Source organism: Gallinula chloropus (assembly GCF_964237585.1).
Source record: "Gallinula chloropus genome assembly, chromosome: 1".
Lineage (NCBI taxonomy): Eukaryota > Metazoa > Chordata > Aves > Gruiformes > Rallidae > Gallinula > Gallinula chloropus.
Window position 1 is genome coordinate 51,988,501 of NC_140085.1, and position 18,928 is coordinate 52,007,428.

General features: G+C 38.4%; 1 protein-coding gene across 2 annotated transcripts in view; it reads left to right on the forward strand.

Moving 5' to 3' along the window:
* Positions 1-329: 329 nt before the first annotated feature.
* The window catches only part of NUP205 (nucleoporin 205), a gene marked incomplete at its 5' end in the record, with an annotated part of 48,983 nt that continues 30,384 nt past the window's right edge, over positions 330-18,928 (forward strand). Inside the window, 13 exons of one of the 2 annotated variants that reach the window (XM_084265992.1) lie at positions 330-357; positions 3,871-4,013; positions 4,518-4,689; positions 5,612-5,756; positions 6,989-7,148; positions 9,057-9,305; positions 9,427-9,580; positions 10,367-10,542; positions 12,621-12,737; positions 14,490-14,627; positions 15,742-15,892; positions 16,635-16,840; positions 18,219-18,401. In XM_084265992.1, the coding sequence (XP_084122118.1) occupies positions 330-357; positions 3,871-4,013; positions 4,518-4,689; positions 5,612-5,756; positions 6,989-7,148; positions 9,057-9,305; positions 9,427-9,580; positions 10,367-10,542; positions 12,621-12,737; positions 14,490-14,627; positions 15,742-15,892; positions 16,635-16,840; positions 18,219-18,401 (2,022 nt within the window). Of the gene's footprint in view, positions 358-3,870; positions 4,014-4,517; positions 4,690-5,611; positions 5,757-6,988; positions 7,149-9,056; positions 9,306-9,415; positions 9,581-10,366; positions 10,543-12,620; positions 12,738-14,489; positions 14,628-15,741; positions 15,893-16,634; positions 16,841-18,218; positions 18,402-18,928 lie in introns of both variants that reach the window. The other variant, XM_084265991.1, reaches the window with a different exon arrangement.

An 18,928-nucleotide genomic window follows, 5' to 3' on the forward strand; every position in this document is an offset into this window, starting at 1 on the left:
CCGCCACGCTCGTGGCCGCCGCAGCCCTGGTTCGAGCACCGCCCTCCAGCCCACTGCACTACAACTCCCGGCAGCCCACAACGTAGGACCCGCCGCGTCGGCCCGGCGCTGGCCTTGCGTGGAAACAATTCGGCCGTAAGCATTCGGCAGCCAAGCTATTCCGACGCCGCAACGGGAGGTAGCTGTGGGGCTCCGTCCTCGTCCTCCGCGGTGGGAGGAGCCGGCGGGACGCCGCGCCGCTTCTCGGGAGGCGCCACGGAGGGCAGCCCGGAGTGCTGGCGGGCCTTCCTCGGGCGGTGGCGCCCGGATCGCGCATCCCTCTCCTCAAGATGGCGGCGCCGTTGGCGGTAAATTCGGGTAAGAGGCGCCTGGGCGCGGTGTCGCGATTTGTCTCCCCCCCGCCCCGCCCCGCGGCGGTGCCGCTCGATGATTTTTACCTGCCGCTCACCCACCCGTCCGATGGTTGTGGGGTGCCTGCCGCTCGCTCCTCCTCAGAGCCCGCGGAGCCGGGGACGGCGGCCCTAGCAAGGCCGGGCGTGAGGAGGTGGCGCGGCCCGAGCGGGCGGTTACCGTGCGGCGGCACCCGGGCTGCTCGGGCCACGCAGAGGTGCCCGGGGAGGTGATGGAGCTCCGCGGTCAGAGCCGCCGCCGTGCCTGGCTGACTGCGGTAGCTCGGTGCGTGTGTGATTAAGCATCGCATATGCGTTGCGCTTGGTGCTGCGTGCAGTAAAAGGCAGAAGAGAAATACGCCTTGAGCTTTGCTCTGTGCTACGCGAGGAGTCTGGAAATACTGAGCTGGTTTTGCTCCTGCTGAGTGTTCCTGAGGGTTAGGAGCGGCAAGATCACCTATTGCCTGTTTGGATCCTGTCACAAGGAAGAGTTTTGGGTTACTGTGGCAGCAGTCGCTTAGTATTACTGGGGAATAAAACAAGTATAAAAGGGAACTGGATAATTGGAAAGTAACTTAGGAGGTCGTCTGGTGCACTCCTGTCTTTCACTTTAAAGCTTGATCAGGTGGATCCAGGCCTTACTGAAGCTAGTTTTGAGCATTTGCAGGGATGGGACTCTGCTCCAGTGTGTGACCATCCTCACCGTAATTTTTCCCGCCGATGGTTAATTGGAAAGTTTTGTATTGCAGCTTGTGTCAGTTGCTGCTCATCTTCCCTGGGTTACCTCTGCAGCTGTTTTTTGTGGAAAGTGTCATTCAGTAGTTGAAAACAACAGAGTTCCCATCCTGCTTCAGCCTTCTCACAACTGAACTGGGTTAATTCTTTCAGCTCCTCATTCATCCTCCTCATTCAAAAGTTCTCTGCCCACCCTCCACCCCTTCCAGCCCCACTTCCCTGTTTTAGTGGCTTGCTTTCAGCAGTACAAAACTGAACACAGTCCTGGAGTTGAAGGACTGAGGTATGCCGAAATAATTGTCCCTACATCTGCTAGCTGCAACTCTATCAATACAGCCTGGTGTGTGTGTGTATGTGGTCTTTGGTTGAGGCTGTGGTACTGACTAGTATTCAGGTTTCCATTTTATCAGGACACTTGGGTGTTTTTCTGTCAAGTTGCTTTCTAGCTGCTTGGTGCCCAGCCTGTACTGCATGGAATTATTCTGTCCCAGGTCCAGGATATTGGATGTGCTGTTGCTGAACTTCATTATGTTAATTTAGGGAGAATGGAGATCCTGTGAAAAGTGGTCATGATTGAAATATGTGTAGGGCCAAAAGGTCTGTAACTGAGGTTGTGTGTGTCATAGAGACCAGTTAATAAAATTCAAAGCTCCATTCCCATGTCAAGCAAGGAGTAAATTTTACAGAGAAGATATTTTTATCTAAATGAATCAATTACAACCCTGCCCCCTTACAGAAAAGCAGTAATAAAGCAAAGACCTTTTTGAGGGTGGAGGATGGGTGTTTGTTTTTAGCATTCACAGTATCTGAAATGTGACTTGTTAACTTGAGAACTGGAGTTCTGTGGTCAGCGTTACCTGGAGAGGTAGAGCTGGGTAGAACAAGCTACATGAAGACAAAATGTTGCTTCTGTATTTTATTTTATACCATGATATTAACTTGCACATTAAAAAGAAGGCTGAGAGGGTGTTAAGTCAGTTTTTTTTATACAGGCTAACATTCAAAGCACAGTTCCTTTTTACTATTTCTCCAGAACGAAGTCAGTTTCAGGGATTTCTGCTTTTCACTTACTTGTTCTTTCTTTCTATGCTTCAAGTGTTGCTCTTTCAGTTGCTTTAATGGTTACCAGGGCTGCTGTTAATAAAATAATCTGAGTTTTAAAAACAAGGTTGGAAAAACCTTGTTGCTTTTTTTGTGTTCCCCTCTTGAAATTGGATCGTTTGACTAGCACACCTTGCAGTGCAGTCCATCAGAGTTGCCGGGACGTAATTAATGAGGTGTACAGTTGGGAAGAACTGACTCTGAATGAAGGAGGGCAGCAACCTCCTCTTTTTATTGTAGCATGCAGAAACCATGGCTAGCTTGTAATATCTTTGGGTCAGGGAGCATCTCAGTAGATGTTCAGAAACACAAGCCACTACCTGTGACCAGGCAGTTGTGTGGTAGATTGCAGGCAGACTGAATACGGTTGGAAACATTTACCTGGTATGTTCAGCAGTGACTTGTGGTGTGTAGCCTGAAAATTTCAGAGATAATGAATGATACCTAACAAGGTAAATGTTTTGATACTTCTGTTTAATGTGGGTCTTAAAATTTGAGTGTGGGGAATTTTTGTTTCTTGTTTTTTTTAATGGGTTAATAGGTGGTAGGAATAATTTTCCATTAAGGCCTTGATTTTAGACAATGATTCTGTTAGAAGTCAGAAGACTAGCTTGGCATACTGCTGTCATGAAATCCAGTGCAAATAAGGAGACTTGTACTGCAATCTTCAGACTATAGATGTTGGGGTCTGATGATACAACTTATAGTGAGGAAGAGATCATTTCAGATGTAGTACTGCTGAGTTCAGATTTGAAGTATGCAGAGAAACCCACCCACCCTCCCTGTGTTGAGGAGGAGAGACTATTTCTAGAGTAGAGATAAGTAATGGCTTATTTTAAATACATTTATGTTTGCTAGCTTCCAGAAATACTCTCCTCTCTTCTAAACATAGTGAGGTAGTTATTTATATTGATCTATTTCTAGTAAAGGAAATTAATTTCTTTAGGCAGCTGTTATGCAGAATGTTAACAGCGAATGTGTGTAAGGGATCAGAAATACTTGTGGGTTTTTTTTAATTAAAATTAGATGAGTAAATGTGAAAAACTGTTTTTAGGTTTTTGATATTTGTTTCTTATTAATACTGCCTTCAGGTTTATGATTTTGGTTTCTAATATATTTTATTTTGCACAGTGATGCGTTGATGCAACAGATCATGGTAGCACTGCTGTCATTTTCAGTCCCTCATAGATTTGGTATTTCTTTGTTTTGGGAGTTCTCTGTCAAAAGCGGAAAGCAGGAAGCCTGCTGAGTTACATTCAGATTCAGTGTCTAATGTACAGTTCTCAGTTATTCTTTAATCTTAGCCCAGTGGGTGGAATTTCTTAGGCATATAAGGATGCAAGATTGTATCAAATCTTTATAAGATGCCATTCAGCCTCAGAATTTAGCTGTATACATTATCTTTTCTGCTCCTCTAGCTCTGTAAATACAATTAGGTTTTATATCAGACTATTGTAATTTTTTGTGTGTGTCTTAAGAGGGGAAAATTATGCTTTGGTTGATAGGCATAGTATTCTAGACTGTCAAACTGAGACTAACAGTAAATTAAAAAAAGTCTACTTACTGAAAATAGTGTATAAATACTTTGTTCTCTTTGTTTCTTTCTCACCTTCAAATACATTTTTTGTTGTTTTATTTCTTTCAGCTGCCAGTTTGTGGGGTCCATATAAGGATATATGGCAGACTGTAATGAATGCCATTTGGAAGAGGCAACCTGAAGCTATTCATCGCCTCGACCAAGTTTTAAAGAAGCACAAGTCTGATTTCATTTCTCTCTTCAGAAATCCGGTATTTGACTCATACTCTTCTGTGCAATGAGTTGGAGAGTTGATGATTTTCTCGCTTGCATAGCTGCATTTACATACCTTTTAGACCCTGACCATTATTTTCATTCTACACTTTTACATTACGTGTTAACAATCTTGTTCTGCTCCAAGAATGCAAGTAGAATACAAACAACCCAGATGCCTTTCATTGAGCTGGTACCAATTCCTGTTGAGTGTTGCATCAAAATTTACTTTTGCTTTCCATTCTGAGTAAACTAAATGACAGCACTGATTGTGTGAGACTATTTTTGGTACATTCCCACAAAGAGACCATTGTTGTTCAAATGTGAACCCTTTTTAGAAGGATAACTTCACTATATCTGTGTTTAAAAACGCTGCCTTAGTTTTTATGATGACAACCTAACCTGTCCAAACTGTGTATGTGAGGAAGGATTAACATGTAAAGCTTTATTCAGCCTGTGATCTTGCCATTATGAATAACTTCTGATACTCATTTCTCTTGCAGCCAAAGAATGTTCAGCAGCATGAGAAAATTCAGAAAGCAAGTACAGAAGGGGTTGCTATCCTGGGTCAGCAGGGAACTAGGCTTTTGCCAGAACAACTCATCAGAGAAGCCTTTATCCTCAGTGACCTCTTTGATATTAGCGAGCTGGCAGCTGTTGAGCTCCTTCTAGCTGGTGAGAAGGAAAAATGTTTAAGAACTGGAGATAGAGAACTTAAGTAGGGCCCTCTCATTTAAGTGTATGCTTAACATGAATGTATGATTCAGTCAAGGCCTTAGCTTCCTAACACAGAATGTTCTTAAAAAGAAATCTTCTGTCATTGTAGTACAGTACAATAACAGTGTCCTGAACACTAATGTTCATATTTTATGCAACTGTTGCAAAAGGGGGAATAATCTGAGGGGTTTTTATGTTTTGCCTTCTCTGTCACTGAATTAAAAATAGTTTAATTGATTGAGAGTTTTTCCATAAAGGGGTGTAACAGATACTCGCTTTTCAAATTATATGTTAGTTATGCATTGATATGTGACTCTGGATCATAATCTAATAACTGATTAGTAAGAGGAGTATTCTGGAAAGTGACACATGCTTTGTAGGTAGAGAATTGATTTCAGAGTTATTAAAGTATGTTTGTTAGATTACTTGCTACTGTTCATTGTTAGCTTTTTAAAAATTCACTAATAACATGCAAATTTGTTACCTTTGGAAAGCCACCTTCAAGTCAACCTCATTTTCTATTTTGAACTTGAATTTTCAATGTAAATTCAGACATAAAATGTATTTTGCTGATAATCAGCTTGAATTATTAAGATTAGTAAATATCAGTTGCAAATACAGCTTGGGGTAGGATATTTATGGACTTGCACTTCTATTTCTTTTAAATGTTTTGGATGTTTTAATAGTGGACTATCAATTGTAATAGTAGCACCCAAGATATCTGTGATTTCTTTGAAGTGCCTGAAGGAAATAAAAATGATAGTCAACAGTGATGGTTGCTGTGAAGGTTACACCTGTATTTCAGTTAGAAATGCAAAGGTGTTATCCAAGTGTGTATGTTCAGCACTCTGTGGCTACTCTGTTCGTTTTCATTCACTAGGAGAACACCAGCAGCCTCATTTTCCTGGCCTTACCAGAGGCCTGGTCGCTGTTCTGTTGTACTGGGACGGAAAAAGGTGCATTGCCAATTCGCTACGAACCCTCATCCAGTCACGTCAAGGCAAGACATGGACACTAGAGCTCAGGTCTGTATTAGGGCGATTAGCTCATCAAAGCTTTTTGCTTTGAGTGTTTTTAAGACTAATTTGCCTCAAGGCATCATGAATATTCTCAAATTTATTTGTTTCTCGTGGCTTGATGCAGATGCTTTCATGTTTGTTTTTAAAGCATAATATTCTCTATTTCTTACACATTTTTATTGGATTATAAAGATAGGCATTTTACTTCCAGTTTTTTCATGTTACTTCACCTTTTGGCAGTGTTTTGCTTCAAACATCCTCCCAGTCAGTGTTGCTCTAACTGGAGATAATTACTCAGTACTTCAGAGACTGAGTTTCTGCCCTTGGTGTGTTCTGACTTCCCATGTCCTGCAAAACAGAGAACTCTTCCCTTGCCTCTGCTTAAAGTGGATGCATTATCTACTGGTGAACTTCCCATACTAACATTCTTTGAGTTTAAAAAGAGAACAGCGTGCACTGTTTCACACACAGAATCACAAGCTTGGAAAAGACCTTTAAGATCATCAAGTCCAACCATTCCTGTCCTGTGCTAAACATCCCTGAGTACCTCATCTACCCTTTTCTTAAACACATCTAGGGTCGGTGACTCAACCTCCTCCCTGGGCAGCCTGTTCCAGGCCCTGACAGCTCTTTCAGTGAAAATTTTTTTCCTAACCACTAATCTAAACCTGCCCTGGTGCAGCTTCTTGCCATTTCCCCTTGTCCTATCGCCTGTCACCTGGCTGAAGAGACCATCGCCCACCTCTCTCTGTTTACTTCCAAAGCACAGCGATTGCTTTACTAGAAAAAGATTAAAACGTGTTCCTAGTGTAAGTGTTAATTGTGAAACATACAATAAATGTTGACTTTTAAACTAACTTTACTGCTTCAGTAGGGTGTACATAATTGAACAGTGCTTTTAGTAGTAAGGAGGAGGCTGTAACCTTGTGAGTTATGTGCATCTTGTGTATAGTACCTTTTCCTTTCAATAGAAAGTATAACTCGCTGATCCATGTTGTGTTCTCATAATCCTTGTTCTTGAATGTAGTTGCCTGAAAACTTTGTATCCATTCAGCCTGATGTTTTGAGAGGGCATTGCTTACCGACTAGTGATGCACATTTAGTTACTTTCTGTTTATAATACAGCAGCTGTACATTTTCTGTCAGCAAATACATGTGATGGGATTCATTGTTTCAGATTTCCTCTGTGACTGGGAATTGTACCATTAATTGTGAAATTTATATTCTTTCCGTTATAGCCAAGAGTTAATCTCCATGACAACACGCTTTACAGATGACCTAATGGAGCATGGTTTGACTCAGAAAATCCTCACTCTTGTGTCTCAGATTGATTTGAACAATGAATTTGATAAACTTCAGCGAGAGCGAGGATTGGGCAGTGAGAAACATCGCAAAGAGGTAGGTACTCCCTGGGTGTGAATGTTCTTCTGAATTACTGCACAGTGTAGAATACATTAGACTGCTGAGAGATACAGTGATTTTTATTATTATTATTGCCATTATTATTTTACTTTATAGTTTCTGTTTTCTACCTTTGCAAGCTGTCTTACTGTCTGAGGGATCATAGTAACTACTCCACAGCTTGTCCTGTAGCAATGTGGGATCCAGAGTATTTCCTCATCTTTGTTCCTCTGTTGCTCCTTGGTATGCTAGGGTATACCTATTTTTAGTGAAGAAGTGTAATCAAGGACAGTAAGAAAATAAGCCTAATACTTGAATTGTGTGTACTTCCCCCCCCATTTGTATTCTAAAGACTGTATATTAAATCATCAGCTCTCAACACAATCATTATCAGCGCTGTTGGCGTAAAAATAGGGAATTAAAATTAACAAATTATTAAACAGATTGAAACCAAATGTAGTCAGGCAAATAATGTTCTTTTTTAATAATCCAAATGTGTTAATATGAACAGAAGCGTTTCTAATAGTGAAGTGAGAATTACTTGAAAATGAGTTCTCATTTTTGTAATCCTTGAATTTAATTGAGACTGTGACTAACTGCAGAGTGTATTTCTAGTAGGAAGATTTGAACATGATTGTTTTAATTTCTGAACAACTTTCTGATGGGTGATCTGGCTAAAGATTATTCTATGTTACAACCAGTCAGTTTGTTTTCCAGCAGATAAAGAACTTGTTATACACTTTGGCTATTAATCTAGAAACTACACAAAGAATATCCTTCTGATTGACTTTAAATTACCTTAATTTATCTTAAAGTTAATTTAACACGTAATGTTAGAAGTGTTTTCTTCCTTTTTGGTGGACTACCATATTTCCCTCTAATCATCAGAACTATTATTCTGTTAGAGTCTGTGCAAATCTCTTGATGGATTAAAGGTTGAAAACTTTTTCTTGGTATCACCATGTATGGGATTGTACTGGTGGTAGAAAGCTTCTAGCTCTTTATTTTTTTATGTGACCAGATACAATGGATACAGGGCAAAAACTTTATTAGAAGCTCATAATTTAGTTAAATACAATTTTACAAAGACCATTATGAAAGGCCATTAGTGGTTTTTTTTTTTATGTGGGGTTTTTTTTTAACTTCTACTGTTTTTTGTAAGACTTCAAGCAGTTAAATGAAACAAGTGTTTGTCCTTGTTTGAAAACAGGTAATTTTTGGTGCAATTATTAGAAAAAAAAAGACAAACTTTGTTTTCAAGAGCCATTGTACTTAGTTGTATCATAGCTTCTAATATTTTGCAAAATAAAAAAAAAGAAGAACATGCTTTATGTTGGGTATGGTATTTGTTCCATATGCAACAGGGGATGCATTTTTTTTTTAATGTTTACATTCTGAAGTTGATATAGATATTTTGTCTGCTGGGCAAAAAGTTTACTTTTAAATGTCTTTCATATTTTTCAGTGTTTTAGAAGTTAGGTATTTGTTTAGTCAATTGAGGGCATCTCTTTAGGGGTGGGTGGAACATTATGACCTTATCTGGATATAATTACCGGTGCAGCTGTGTATTAGAGACAGCAGAATGTGACTTTTGTGTGATGCATTTACAGCTACAAAGGTTCTGTGTAGATTCATATCTTCTGACCTTGACAGAGGTGCTGGTTTGCATGTAGTCATATTCCAGGGTAATGTGCTTCACCTGACAGAGTACATGGGAGTATGAATGCACTTAACAAGCAGAAGTGCACCTTTTGTTTTTTTAGCAATTCATAAAGCCCAACATTTTCTGTAGATGCTGTCTTCAGAGTAATTAACCTACTCATACTGATTGATTGAAAAGGACAAACTGAACATGTTGTCAAAATATTTATATTCACCGTTTCTTGTTTATTTTTTCTTTTAAAGGTTTCTGACCTCATTAAAGAATGCCGACAGTCCTTGGCTGAAAGTCTGTTTGTTTGGACCTGCCAGTCACCACTGAGTAAAGATGACACTATAATCCTCATAAGTTACCTGGAGAAAGTATCAGTGGAAGCTGATGGCTCATTGGACAGTGTGAACTTGTCTCTTCTTATGGCTCTCCTTTACTGCTTTGATGTCAGCTTTCTGGAACAAAGCACAGAGGATCGTGAAGGTAGTGCTGGCTTTTTCCAGAGATGTTATGTTGTGCAGATGGAAAGATTGTAGAGAACTGGTAGGGTTTTGCCTGCTTGTTTTCACATTAATTTACTGGGTCTTGGTGTTTGTTTTTGTTTTTCTTCAAGATTTGATACAGCGGCTCCCTCTGCTAGCAGAAAGACAGTACATAGCCACAATACACACTCGTCTGCAGGAGTCTCATCCTTGGAAATTGCCAGGCCTGCAAGCTACTGTTAGATTAGCCTGGGCATTGGCATTACGAGGAATATCCCAATTATCTGATGTGACAGGTAAATTACACCACTTGCAAGCTCTGAATACTAATGTGCAGCAGCTACACTTTAGTGCAAGTCAAAGTATCTGTTATGTTTTTGAAGTGCTTGTATTTACCTTTATGATAAATTTACCTTTTACATTCCTTTAAAGCTTTCTCAATATGTGAAATTAGTGGTTGAGAGTTGAATTGTTCTGGAATGTACACAGTTTTAGAAATAGTTATTAGAGAACAATATTGTATAGTGTTTCATTGAAGTGAAAGAGGTTTTAATGTACTGAAAAACATGAAAGATTGCATTTTAGCAGCTTTAGTATCGTTTCAGTGCTTAAATTAATAATAGATTCATGTCTGTGACATTTTACATCTGTAAGTGTTAAACCTCAGTATCTTGAGAGGACAAATCTATTTGAAGGTGTGTGGTTTTTTTCCTCTCTCTGTACTTCACAAGCTTTCCAGGCTCCCTGCTAGGTCAAAATTGAGTCTGCTTCAGCATATCTATTAAAGAAAATGTAAACATTAATTGCAATGTTTAATTAAGGTTGGTTTGTGATTCTTGGTTCGCAGCCTTAGATTTGATTGGGTAAATGGATTATGCACTTCAGCACTTCTTAAAAAAGAAAACTGAGATGATGACCTGATGTTAACTTATCTCTTCCAGTTTAGTGTTTTCCTGTACGCTAAAAAACCCCATAGTTGATAGGGGCCTGTTGACTTGCACGTCAGCCAGGTATTCTGAAATGTTTCTTTTGGTAAAAGGTAATTGATTTTTTTTTCCCCTTTTGTGATTTTTCTTGCCCAGCTCTTGCAGAATTCACTGAGGCAGATGAAGCAATGGCAGAGCTAGCAGTTGCTGATAACGTCTTCCTCTTCCTGACTGAATCCGTCGTGGGGTCTGAAAATTTCTACCAGGAGGAATTTTACATCCGCAAAATCCATAACCTTGTCACAGACTTCCTTGCACTTATGCCAATGAAAGTAAGCTGCCTGTGTGAGTTTTTGTGAAATGTGGGCATCTCTTCTATATTTGTAGCCTTAGTACAGGTAGCATAAAGATTCAGACAGGACCCTCAGCTTGAAGTGCTGCAGTTCAGGAAGCTTGTTGACTTTGTGGAAGTATAAGGTGATTTTTAAAACATTTTGGTGTGGTAAGATGTGCAAAGCAAGGTTTTATGGTAGCAGTGGTTTTATTTTGTTTTACATGATTAAAATTTAAATGAATGTTGAAATTGACGGCAATGTTTGTGGATACTGATTTTTGGTTTTTTTTTTTCCTTTTTTTCTGATGCAGACATTAGTGTAACCTAAATTACTTTACAGGTTTTGTGTCTCATTTTAAATTTGTTCTTGTAGCAATGATCATTTTCAGTAGTATCAATTGTTGGGAAAAATGAGCAGCTGAAATACTGAAAAGGGTCTTTTTTTTTTTTAAGCAATTACAAGAGTTTCATTTGTGCAAGACCTTGTATCAGACATGGGAAACTAAAATTCAATGAAAACAGTTTTATTTAATTGATAAGGACTTTATTTTCTGACTTTCATTGTGTTGAGCTGTAGTTGGAGTTGCCAAATAGTTCCTTTTTTCAATGTGCAAAAAGGATTTAAAAATGCATTTTGTTCATTGTTGCTTCACAGAATGAGAACAACATTGGCAGACGAACCATGCCTTAGGAATCTTTGAGGGCATATATGAACATGTAGACAGCTTTTAGGTTTAATCCTCCCTTATTTATAACCTCTTGGTGTGGCACGTTGTTCTCTCAAGCTCTTTGTAACACGCAGAATATCCGTGTAGTTCAGTTCAAACAAGTTCATGTTGATAACTTTACAGCTATATTTCTGCTGCAATGACTGCCTGAATACAACACTTCCCATAGTGTTAACAGGCTTTGGGCATCCTTTTAAGGCTGCATGCAATGGTGTTTTCTATCATACAGATAGAGTAACCCTTAGGAATCTTTTAAGTATATGAGGAATATGAGAACTGTATTTTATGGACGTTCCTTAAACATTCAAGTGCAAACGTGTTGGAACTTTTTTGTGAAGCGGTTCTTCACCGGATGGTGTTGCTTTATGAAAGAGGAAATGTCTCCCTGTAACGATCCCAGATTTTACGAAAGAGTTGTAAGGTGGGTTTTTTAATTAATGTGGAAGAACTGGAGACTGACCCAGGCTGAGGTTGCTGCCATATTAAATTTAGAACAGATTTGACCTTGTATCGTATAAGTCCTTAAAAATCCTAAGGCTGTTAGTTGGTTTGTTGGTACATCTCTCACTTTATGGAATTGGGTGAGAATGGAATTGGGTTATGGAATTGGGGGCTTTATTTCTGGGAAGAGTATTTCACTTCCATTTCTTTTTCCCCCCTGCTGTGGTTCAGATCTGCAGTTGACTGTTGCTAATGCCTAAAGATGAAGAAGTATTTTTCACTGCAAGTAGGATTTTGTAATACACACTGTAAGCAAAAATCTGACTGTTGACTTGTATTCCAGTTTGATAGAGGCCAGTACTGGTTGTTTTACAGGGAAGACTTTGTTAGCAGGCAACTGTGATTCAACCCTACAGTGGTATTTTTTGACTTAACAGCTGTTAGCCTTAAGTGGTGAAGCAGGGTACAATCCAGAGGTCCATATACAGAAAACATTGATTTACAGTGTTTTCTGTTGCTTTTCACTCCATGTGGATAACTTTCTTTGTTTGAAGCTAACCCATATATATTTTGAATGGAATAGAGGAAAAGGTTCTACCCTTAGGGGCCAAACCAGAGGATCTGATGAAGTCAGTTGGGAGCCACCCCAGTGGTAGAATTTCAGGGCTTTTGCTATGAACTGAGGGCCTTGGCAGCAAGGAAGTGATTGAATAGGTCTTTGAATGCAATCTGTTGCAGGGCAGGGAATTAAAAACAATAATAATTGAGTATTCTTGTCATATATATGGAAGTTCATTTGCTTTCTTAGTTTTTAAGAGGCTGTTTAGACAATTCCATGGTTTCTGTTCTTTTTTGATTCTTAGCTAAATATAGACCAGTATTTTTCTTCACTTCATAAACTGTCTAGGTGAAACAGCTGAGAAATCGTGCTGATGAAGATGCTCGCATGATCCACATGAGTATTCAGATGGGCAATGATCCACCTATTTCCCTGAGGAGAGACCTGGAGCATTTAATGCTTCTAGTAAGCCCTTTTTTTTTTCTAAAAAAACTGTCAAAAATTGATTGTTACTTTTCTACTTCACCAGAAAAGCCATATCTGAATGATAACATACAGTACTGGATCTTTCCCTTTTTGGAACAGAGGGATATATTTTTGTTCTTAATTCTAAACACTTTCTACAACTTTTCTCGTAAAAGAATTAATTTCCTGCCTTGGTCTCTGCTGTTAATGAAGTGGCATTTAATTCTTGTTTAGTAAGCAAATACTGCATTGTTTCTAAAGTTTGAAGAATTCTTGAGCTAATTTCAATTTTATATATTTAAATAATGAGATTATTCTAACATATCTTTTAAGCCATCTTAGTTTAATGTAACTTAGAAATAGGAATTTTAAGACTACAGGCTGTTGCTGGAATTGAAATCTGTCTAAATGCATGGAAGTTCTTTGGAATGGAACATCTTTTCATATCTAGATCTTATGTACAGTCTTTTATGTTTCTGTAAGTCTTCAAATTTCTCCTTATGTGCTGTGGGTAAACGATAATTATGTTTTTGGGGGTTTTCCCCCACTATTGACAGTTATTCTAATGAAGAATTGAAATTTTTAAATCATAGAATCAATCATAGAATCATTAAGGTTGGAAAAGACTTTCAAGATCTAGTCCAAGCATCCTCTTACCACCTATATTACTAAAGCATGTCCCTCTGTACCACATCCAACCTTTCCTTAAACATCCTGAGGGATGGTGACTCTACCACCGCCCTGGGCAACCGATTCCAATGACCAGTCGCTCTTCCTGAGAAGAAATTTCTCCTAATTTGTAACCTGAACCTCCCCTGGTGCAACTTGCAGCCGTTTCCTCTTGTCCTATCATTAGTTAACTGCAAGAAGAGGCTGACCCTCAGCTCACCACAACCTCCTTTCAGGTAGTTTCAGATAATGATAAGGTCTCCCCTGAGCTTCCTCTTCTCCAGGTTAAACAGTCCCAGTTCCCTCAGCCACTACTCATAAGACTTCCAATAATTTTCCAAATAATTTTCGTGTGCTGATGTATCTGTAATGAGAACTTTGGAAGACTGTTTTGTATTTGCTGTAGAGTAGGCTAGGCAAGGTGACCCTGTTAAAGCTGCCAGAATTATAAATTCTGTAATGTCAGTAGAATTTTGACCACAGGCATTCATTTAAAAGAAAGATCTTATTGTTTCTATCATATTTTTAAATAAAATAAAATTGAAAGAGAATTTAACTATGTTTGTTAACACTTAACTGTGGTTTTTAGGGATTGCCTTTTCCAAAGGTATTCCTTTAGGTTATAGAATGTTAACAGAAAAATTTATAATGAAATGCTTTCTTAAGTCCCTCTGAGATACACAGTAAACTTAAACGAAGGACTAGAATTTAAGATTTACTCTTGAGAAATTTGTGTATTCAGATAATGGGTAAAATTTCCAATTTTGATACCGGCTAACTTGTTTTTAAGTTAACCATTTGTGTACTTTGATACATTATTTAAGGAGAAATGATGCTGTTTTCTCAGCAATGATTTAATCTATAATAATTTGATAGGAAGTTTGAATTTCTCTGGTTGTCATTTGTTCTGGTAATACTAATTAGAAGCTGTCATTTTCAGAGTTTCCAGGAGTGGAACAGCAGCTGTGGGATGCTTTGCCTCTGAGATGTGTTTCACTTATCTAGAAAAAATGCTTATTGTTGAAGTAACCAACTTTTCTTTATAGAGTTGATATTTTTTTAACATCTTCTTTTCTCTGATAGATTGCTGAATTGTATAGGAAAGACCCCTTCAATCTGGAACTTGCCCTTGAATACTGGTGTCCATCAGAGCCTTTGCAGACATCTGCCATCATGGGATCCTACCTTGGAGTAGCTCATCAGCGACCCCCTCAGCGCCAGGTTATCTAATTCCAAATTACTAGTAATTACTCAAGAAAATCTAAATTTATAAAAATACAGACAACAAAATTTTTGGTATTCTTATTACAGCTAGTCTCTAAGAAATCATTATCTTTTATCAGGGGCTTATCTGCGTGCGTCTTCCTCCGTGTGACGTGGTTATTGCTACTTGCTATAAATTCAGCTGCTGCCAGTCACTCATGGTTGTCAGTAAAGAAAGAGTCTGAACAAGTCTCTTTGAAAATTTTGTATAGGTCTGATTTTGATGACTGAATTCTGGTAACAGTGCTCTTTTACATGCCTTTTTGGTGTAAGTGAGAGGTTAAATTCCTGAACTGCAAAACAACTTTATTAACAGCAGTTGATACGACTTTGGGGGATAAAAATCCATAAGAATATTGTAATTATTTGAAGCCCAAAGGTAATAGTCCATGAGAGACAGAACTTAAAATTAGAATGAAGAAGCAGTCTAAACAGATGAAGCAGATATTCCAAAACTCTCTGGATACCTGGGATGCTGCCCACCTTCAGTGCTCCTTGAAGGATACTGCAGTGCTAGGCAAAGCCTGGTGCAGGATGTATCGGGGACATCCCAAGACCCACCCAGAGTATGGGCAGCTTAAGTTAGGGCCTACTGCGGTGTGCAAAAACTCTAGTATGGCCCTGGGAGGAAACACTGTGTGTGAGGAGGTACTGTGCAAGGATATGACAAGCATAGTGAATTCTTTCCCAGTGTTGTGTCATTTGGGCTGAGGTACGTGTTACTGCCTTGTCTGTGCAGCATTTGTGAGCTGAAGTAAATTTTATTGCTAAAAATGCAGATTTGGGAGTTAGTGTACTTTGTAATGGCATTTGTGTTGTTTATTCCCTCTTTGAAACATTTTACATTCAGGGAAACTGAAGAAATCCACAAAGGTGTTTGTTTTTTTTTTTTTTTTTTTTCTTTTCCTCTTTTTTTTTTTTTCTTGTTTTCTTTTTTGAATTGTGATTCCACCGTTCTCCCTCCCCCTGATTACATTGGGATCTGTTTTCTGACTTTGGCTGCCAATCATTTTCCTAAAGTACTCGCATTTAATTTTTATTTTTCTTAAATGCTGGTCTTTATTTGTTCTAGGTTGTCTTGTCAAAGTTTGTTAGGCAAATGGGAGACCTACTTCCTTCCACAATTTACATCCCATACTTGAAAATGCTGCGGGGACTGGCTAGTGGGCCTCAGTGTGCTCATTACTGCTTTAGTTTGCTAAAAGTCAACGGCAGTAGTCATGGTAAGAAAAGTGACACTTTAGCTCCTTCTCAACTCCTTTTCTTTAGAAAAGTTCAAAGACTCATTTGAGATGAATTATGGCTTCATTCTTGCAATATTTCATTATTAGTACAAAGATGAATGTGTAATCTGGAAAAAATAATCCACTCGGATAATTAAACTTCTGAGTACCTTAACAAGTAATTAACAGAATGAAATAATGCATTTTTTAAAAGAGCTGTGTCTTAACACTGTAAGAGATGTGGAATATTAATAGTGCTTATTATAAAAGAGAAAATGAATAATGTTTTGTATTTGGTAAAAATAGTTATCTTTCCTGAGCTGATTTTTTTCAGAAGCACTTTTTCTGTTTGACTTTGTCGATACATGTAATATAATAGCACTTTCTCAAAACAAGAGATGCTGGTCTGTCCTGTGTTTTGCGTTAATTTTGCATTGATCACATTGGGGAAAAAAAACCAACCCTGTATTGTGAAAATATAAATAAATAATGCTGGAAGTGTTCCTATTCATAAACCAGAAAACTTATTTATACTAGCTTTTCATATTCTCTCCTTTTGTCTCTATTAAAAAAATAAAACCAGACAACAAAAAACCCCAGTTATTTTGGAAAAAGTTGCTTTACTTTGAACTTTGTTCCCACCTCTAGATAAGAAACATTTCCTTTTAAATTTAACTACCCTGCTTGTAACCCTGCAAAAGAAGAGAAAGAAAATCTTGTCACCTGTTTGTCATTTTTCTAGCGGAAAACATTCAAGGAGCCGGCGGCAGCCCCGTCTCCTGGGAGCATTTCTTTCACTCCTTGATGCTTTATCATGAGCACTTAAGGAAAGACTTGCCAAGTGCAGATAGTGTCCAGTATCGTCACCTGCCCCTCAGAGGTATCACACAGAAAGAACAGGATGGATTAATTGCCTTTTTACAGCTGACCACTGTTATAGTAAATTGGGTAAGCAAGCTTTTATTTGGTTTTCTTTAATGTTTTGCAGGAGGAAAAAAAAATGTATTATTATTCAGCTGTCAAGGTTACTTGACCAAAAAGGTATCTAGAGCAAATTTATCTAGTGGTTATGGTTATTTGATTAGTGAACTTAAAAAGCGTGGGAAGCATCATGAGTAAGTGTTATGACCAAGCATGCAGTCTGGGTGTAGCAGGCAAAGGTGACACCTTTTCCTGGGTTACTAGTGTTACTGATTTTCTTGCTTTCCTGACACTTTGGTGTCATGGAAATGTCTTTCAGAAGTGAGGTAAGTTTGGGACAACTGGCTGCAGAGTAGGAAAGGGGTTTTTTTTGTGTTTAATAGTTTTGAAAAGGCAAAAGTCATAGATTAATTTATCAGGAAATGGTAGACATTTGGCAAGGAAACTCAACTGTGACACTTGCCTACAGAGTTAAATTTAAAATGTCCCCCCACAGAGAGTGTGAAATGTGCCATGGATTGACTGGTAGAGGATTCCTAGAGTATAAAACTGCAGTGGAAATTTTTGTATTGTGAATTTTCTGGGTAACTCTGGGTAATTCTGGTGTGGAATTCAGCTCTTCAGTACTCACCAGACTCTGAAGTCTAAAAATTCTGTGATGTAGTGATACACCCTTGGTTTTGCTGATGCAAACACAAGGCAGGTCAGTGAAACTAATTGGGCTTTTTAAAAATCATCCTTGGTGGTGGCAATAACGGGGTCTTCCTATGCAAGATGCTATTTTAGCATTGTATAAGCGTGGAAAAAAAGAAACTTTTAAAATTAATGTTTCCCGATATCGTCAAGCCATTACCTGGGAAGAAGTAAATTTGTGCTAAGGATGCAGGGAGTTATTATTTGAAGAGGCTGGAGGCTTGTTCCTGTCCAGTGGTTCATCTGAGAGTCTCAAATGAGCTTACATTAGTGATTAACCTGCTCTTAGACTTAAATAAATTCATGTAAATTCCTAGCAACAGTCCAAATACGGTTTAAATTCATAACAGAAGTATTGATCAAGTCTTCTAACAAAGTTTGAAGAAACTGTCTAGGGTGTAAGCACTTAAACTTATTTAAGACTAACTCCATGAATATGTCTACCAAATAAATATGTTTAGATGGTTATGAGAATCTTATATTATGCACACATTTTGTTTTTGTGGATAGACACAATTTTAGAACTCAAAAGTCAATAAATTGTGCTTTTTGTTTAACTAGAATCTCTTGCTTTGTAATACTCTGCTGTTCTTCGGATGTTTTTCAAGTACGAAGCAGACTCAATGATACTGAACTGTGATCTAGAGATTGTAAGAGGTGAATGATGTTTGAGGTAGTAACCTGCAGTTTTGTTTTCTGTTGAACTCTGTAGAGTGAGAACGCTCGCTTGGCTCTGTGTGAGCACCCTCAGTGGACGCCGGTAGTGGTCATCCTGGGACTTCTGCAGTGCAGCATTCCTCCTATTTTGAAAGCAGAGCTATTGGAAACCCTTACTGCTTTTGGAAGGTCTCCTGAAATAGCTGCTTCACTCTGGCAATCCCTGGAATATACACAGGTATTTTAGGATTTTCAGCACTTAGAACTATAGCATCCCAGTCTGTTGAAACTTGTCAGTGTATTTGAAATAGTATTGCATTTCCTCCTCAATTTCCTTATTGCCATTGCTGAATAAGATTTTTTATTTTTTCACTTAGTGCAGTTTTTTTGAAGTGATTGATACCTCAAGGATCTTATTGATTGTGCTTAGTTTACATAAATACAGGATTCCTAACAGACTGACGTGTGTGTTCAGTATGAGGGTTTTTTTCTTCAGTAATAAATGTTGTAGAGGTTACATATTTTTCTGTTTTGAGGGTTTTTTTTATTTTTTTATTGGTGTGTGTATGTAACCTACGGTGGGTGATGCTCACAGAAAGAAGGGGCTGGCAGAAAAGCTCCACTTTCAGGCATTTAATTTTCAAAAGTAGTTAATTGAAATTTGCAGGATATTGTTGCCAAATTTCACATTCAGATGACAAATGTTATATATATTGAAAGCCTTACCTTTTAAAAAAGTGATTTTTTCCCCACTTTTTTCTCTGA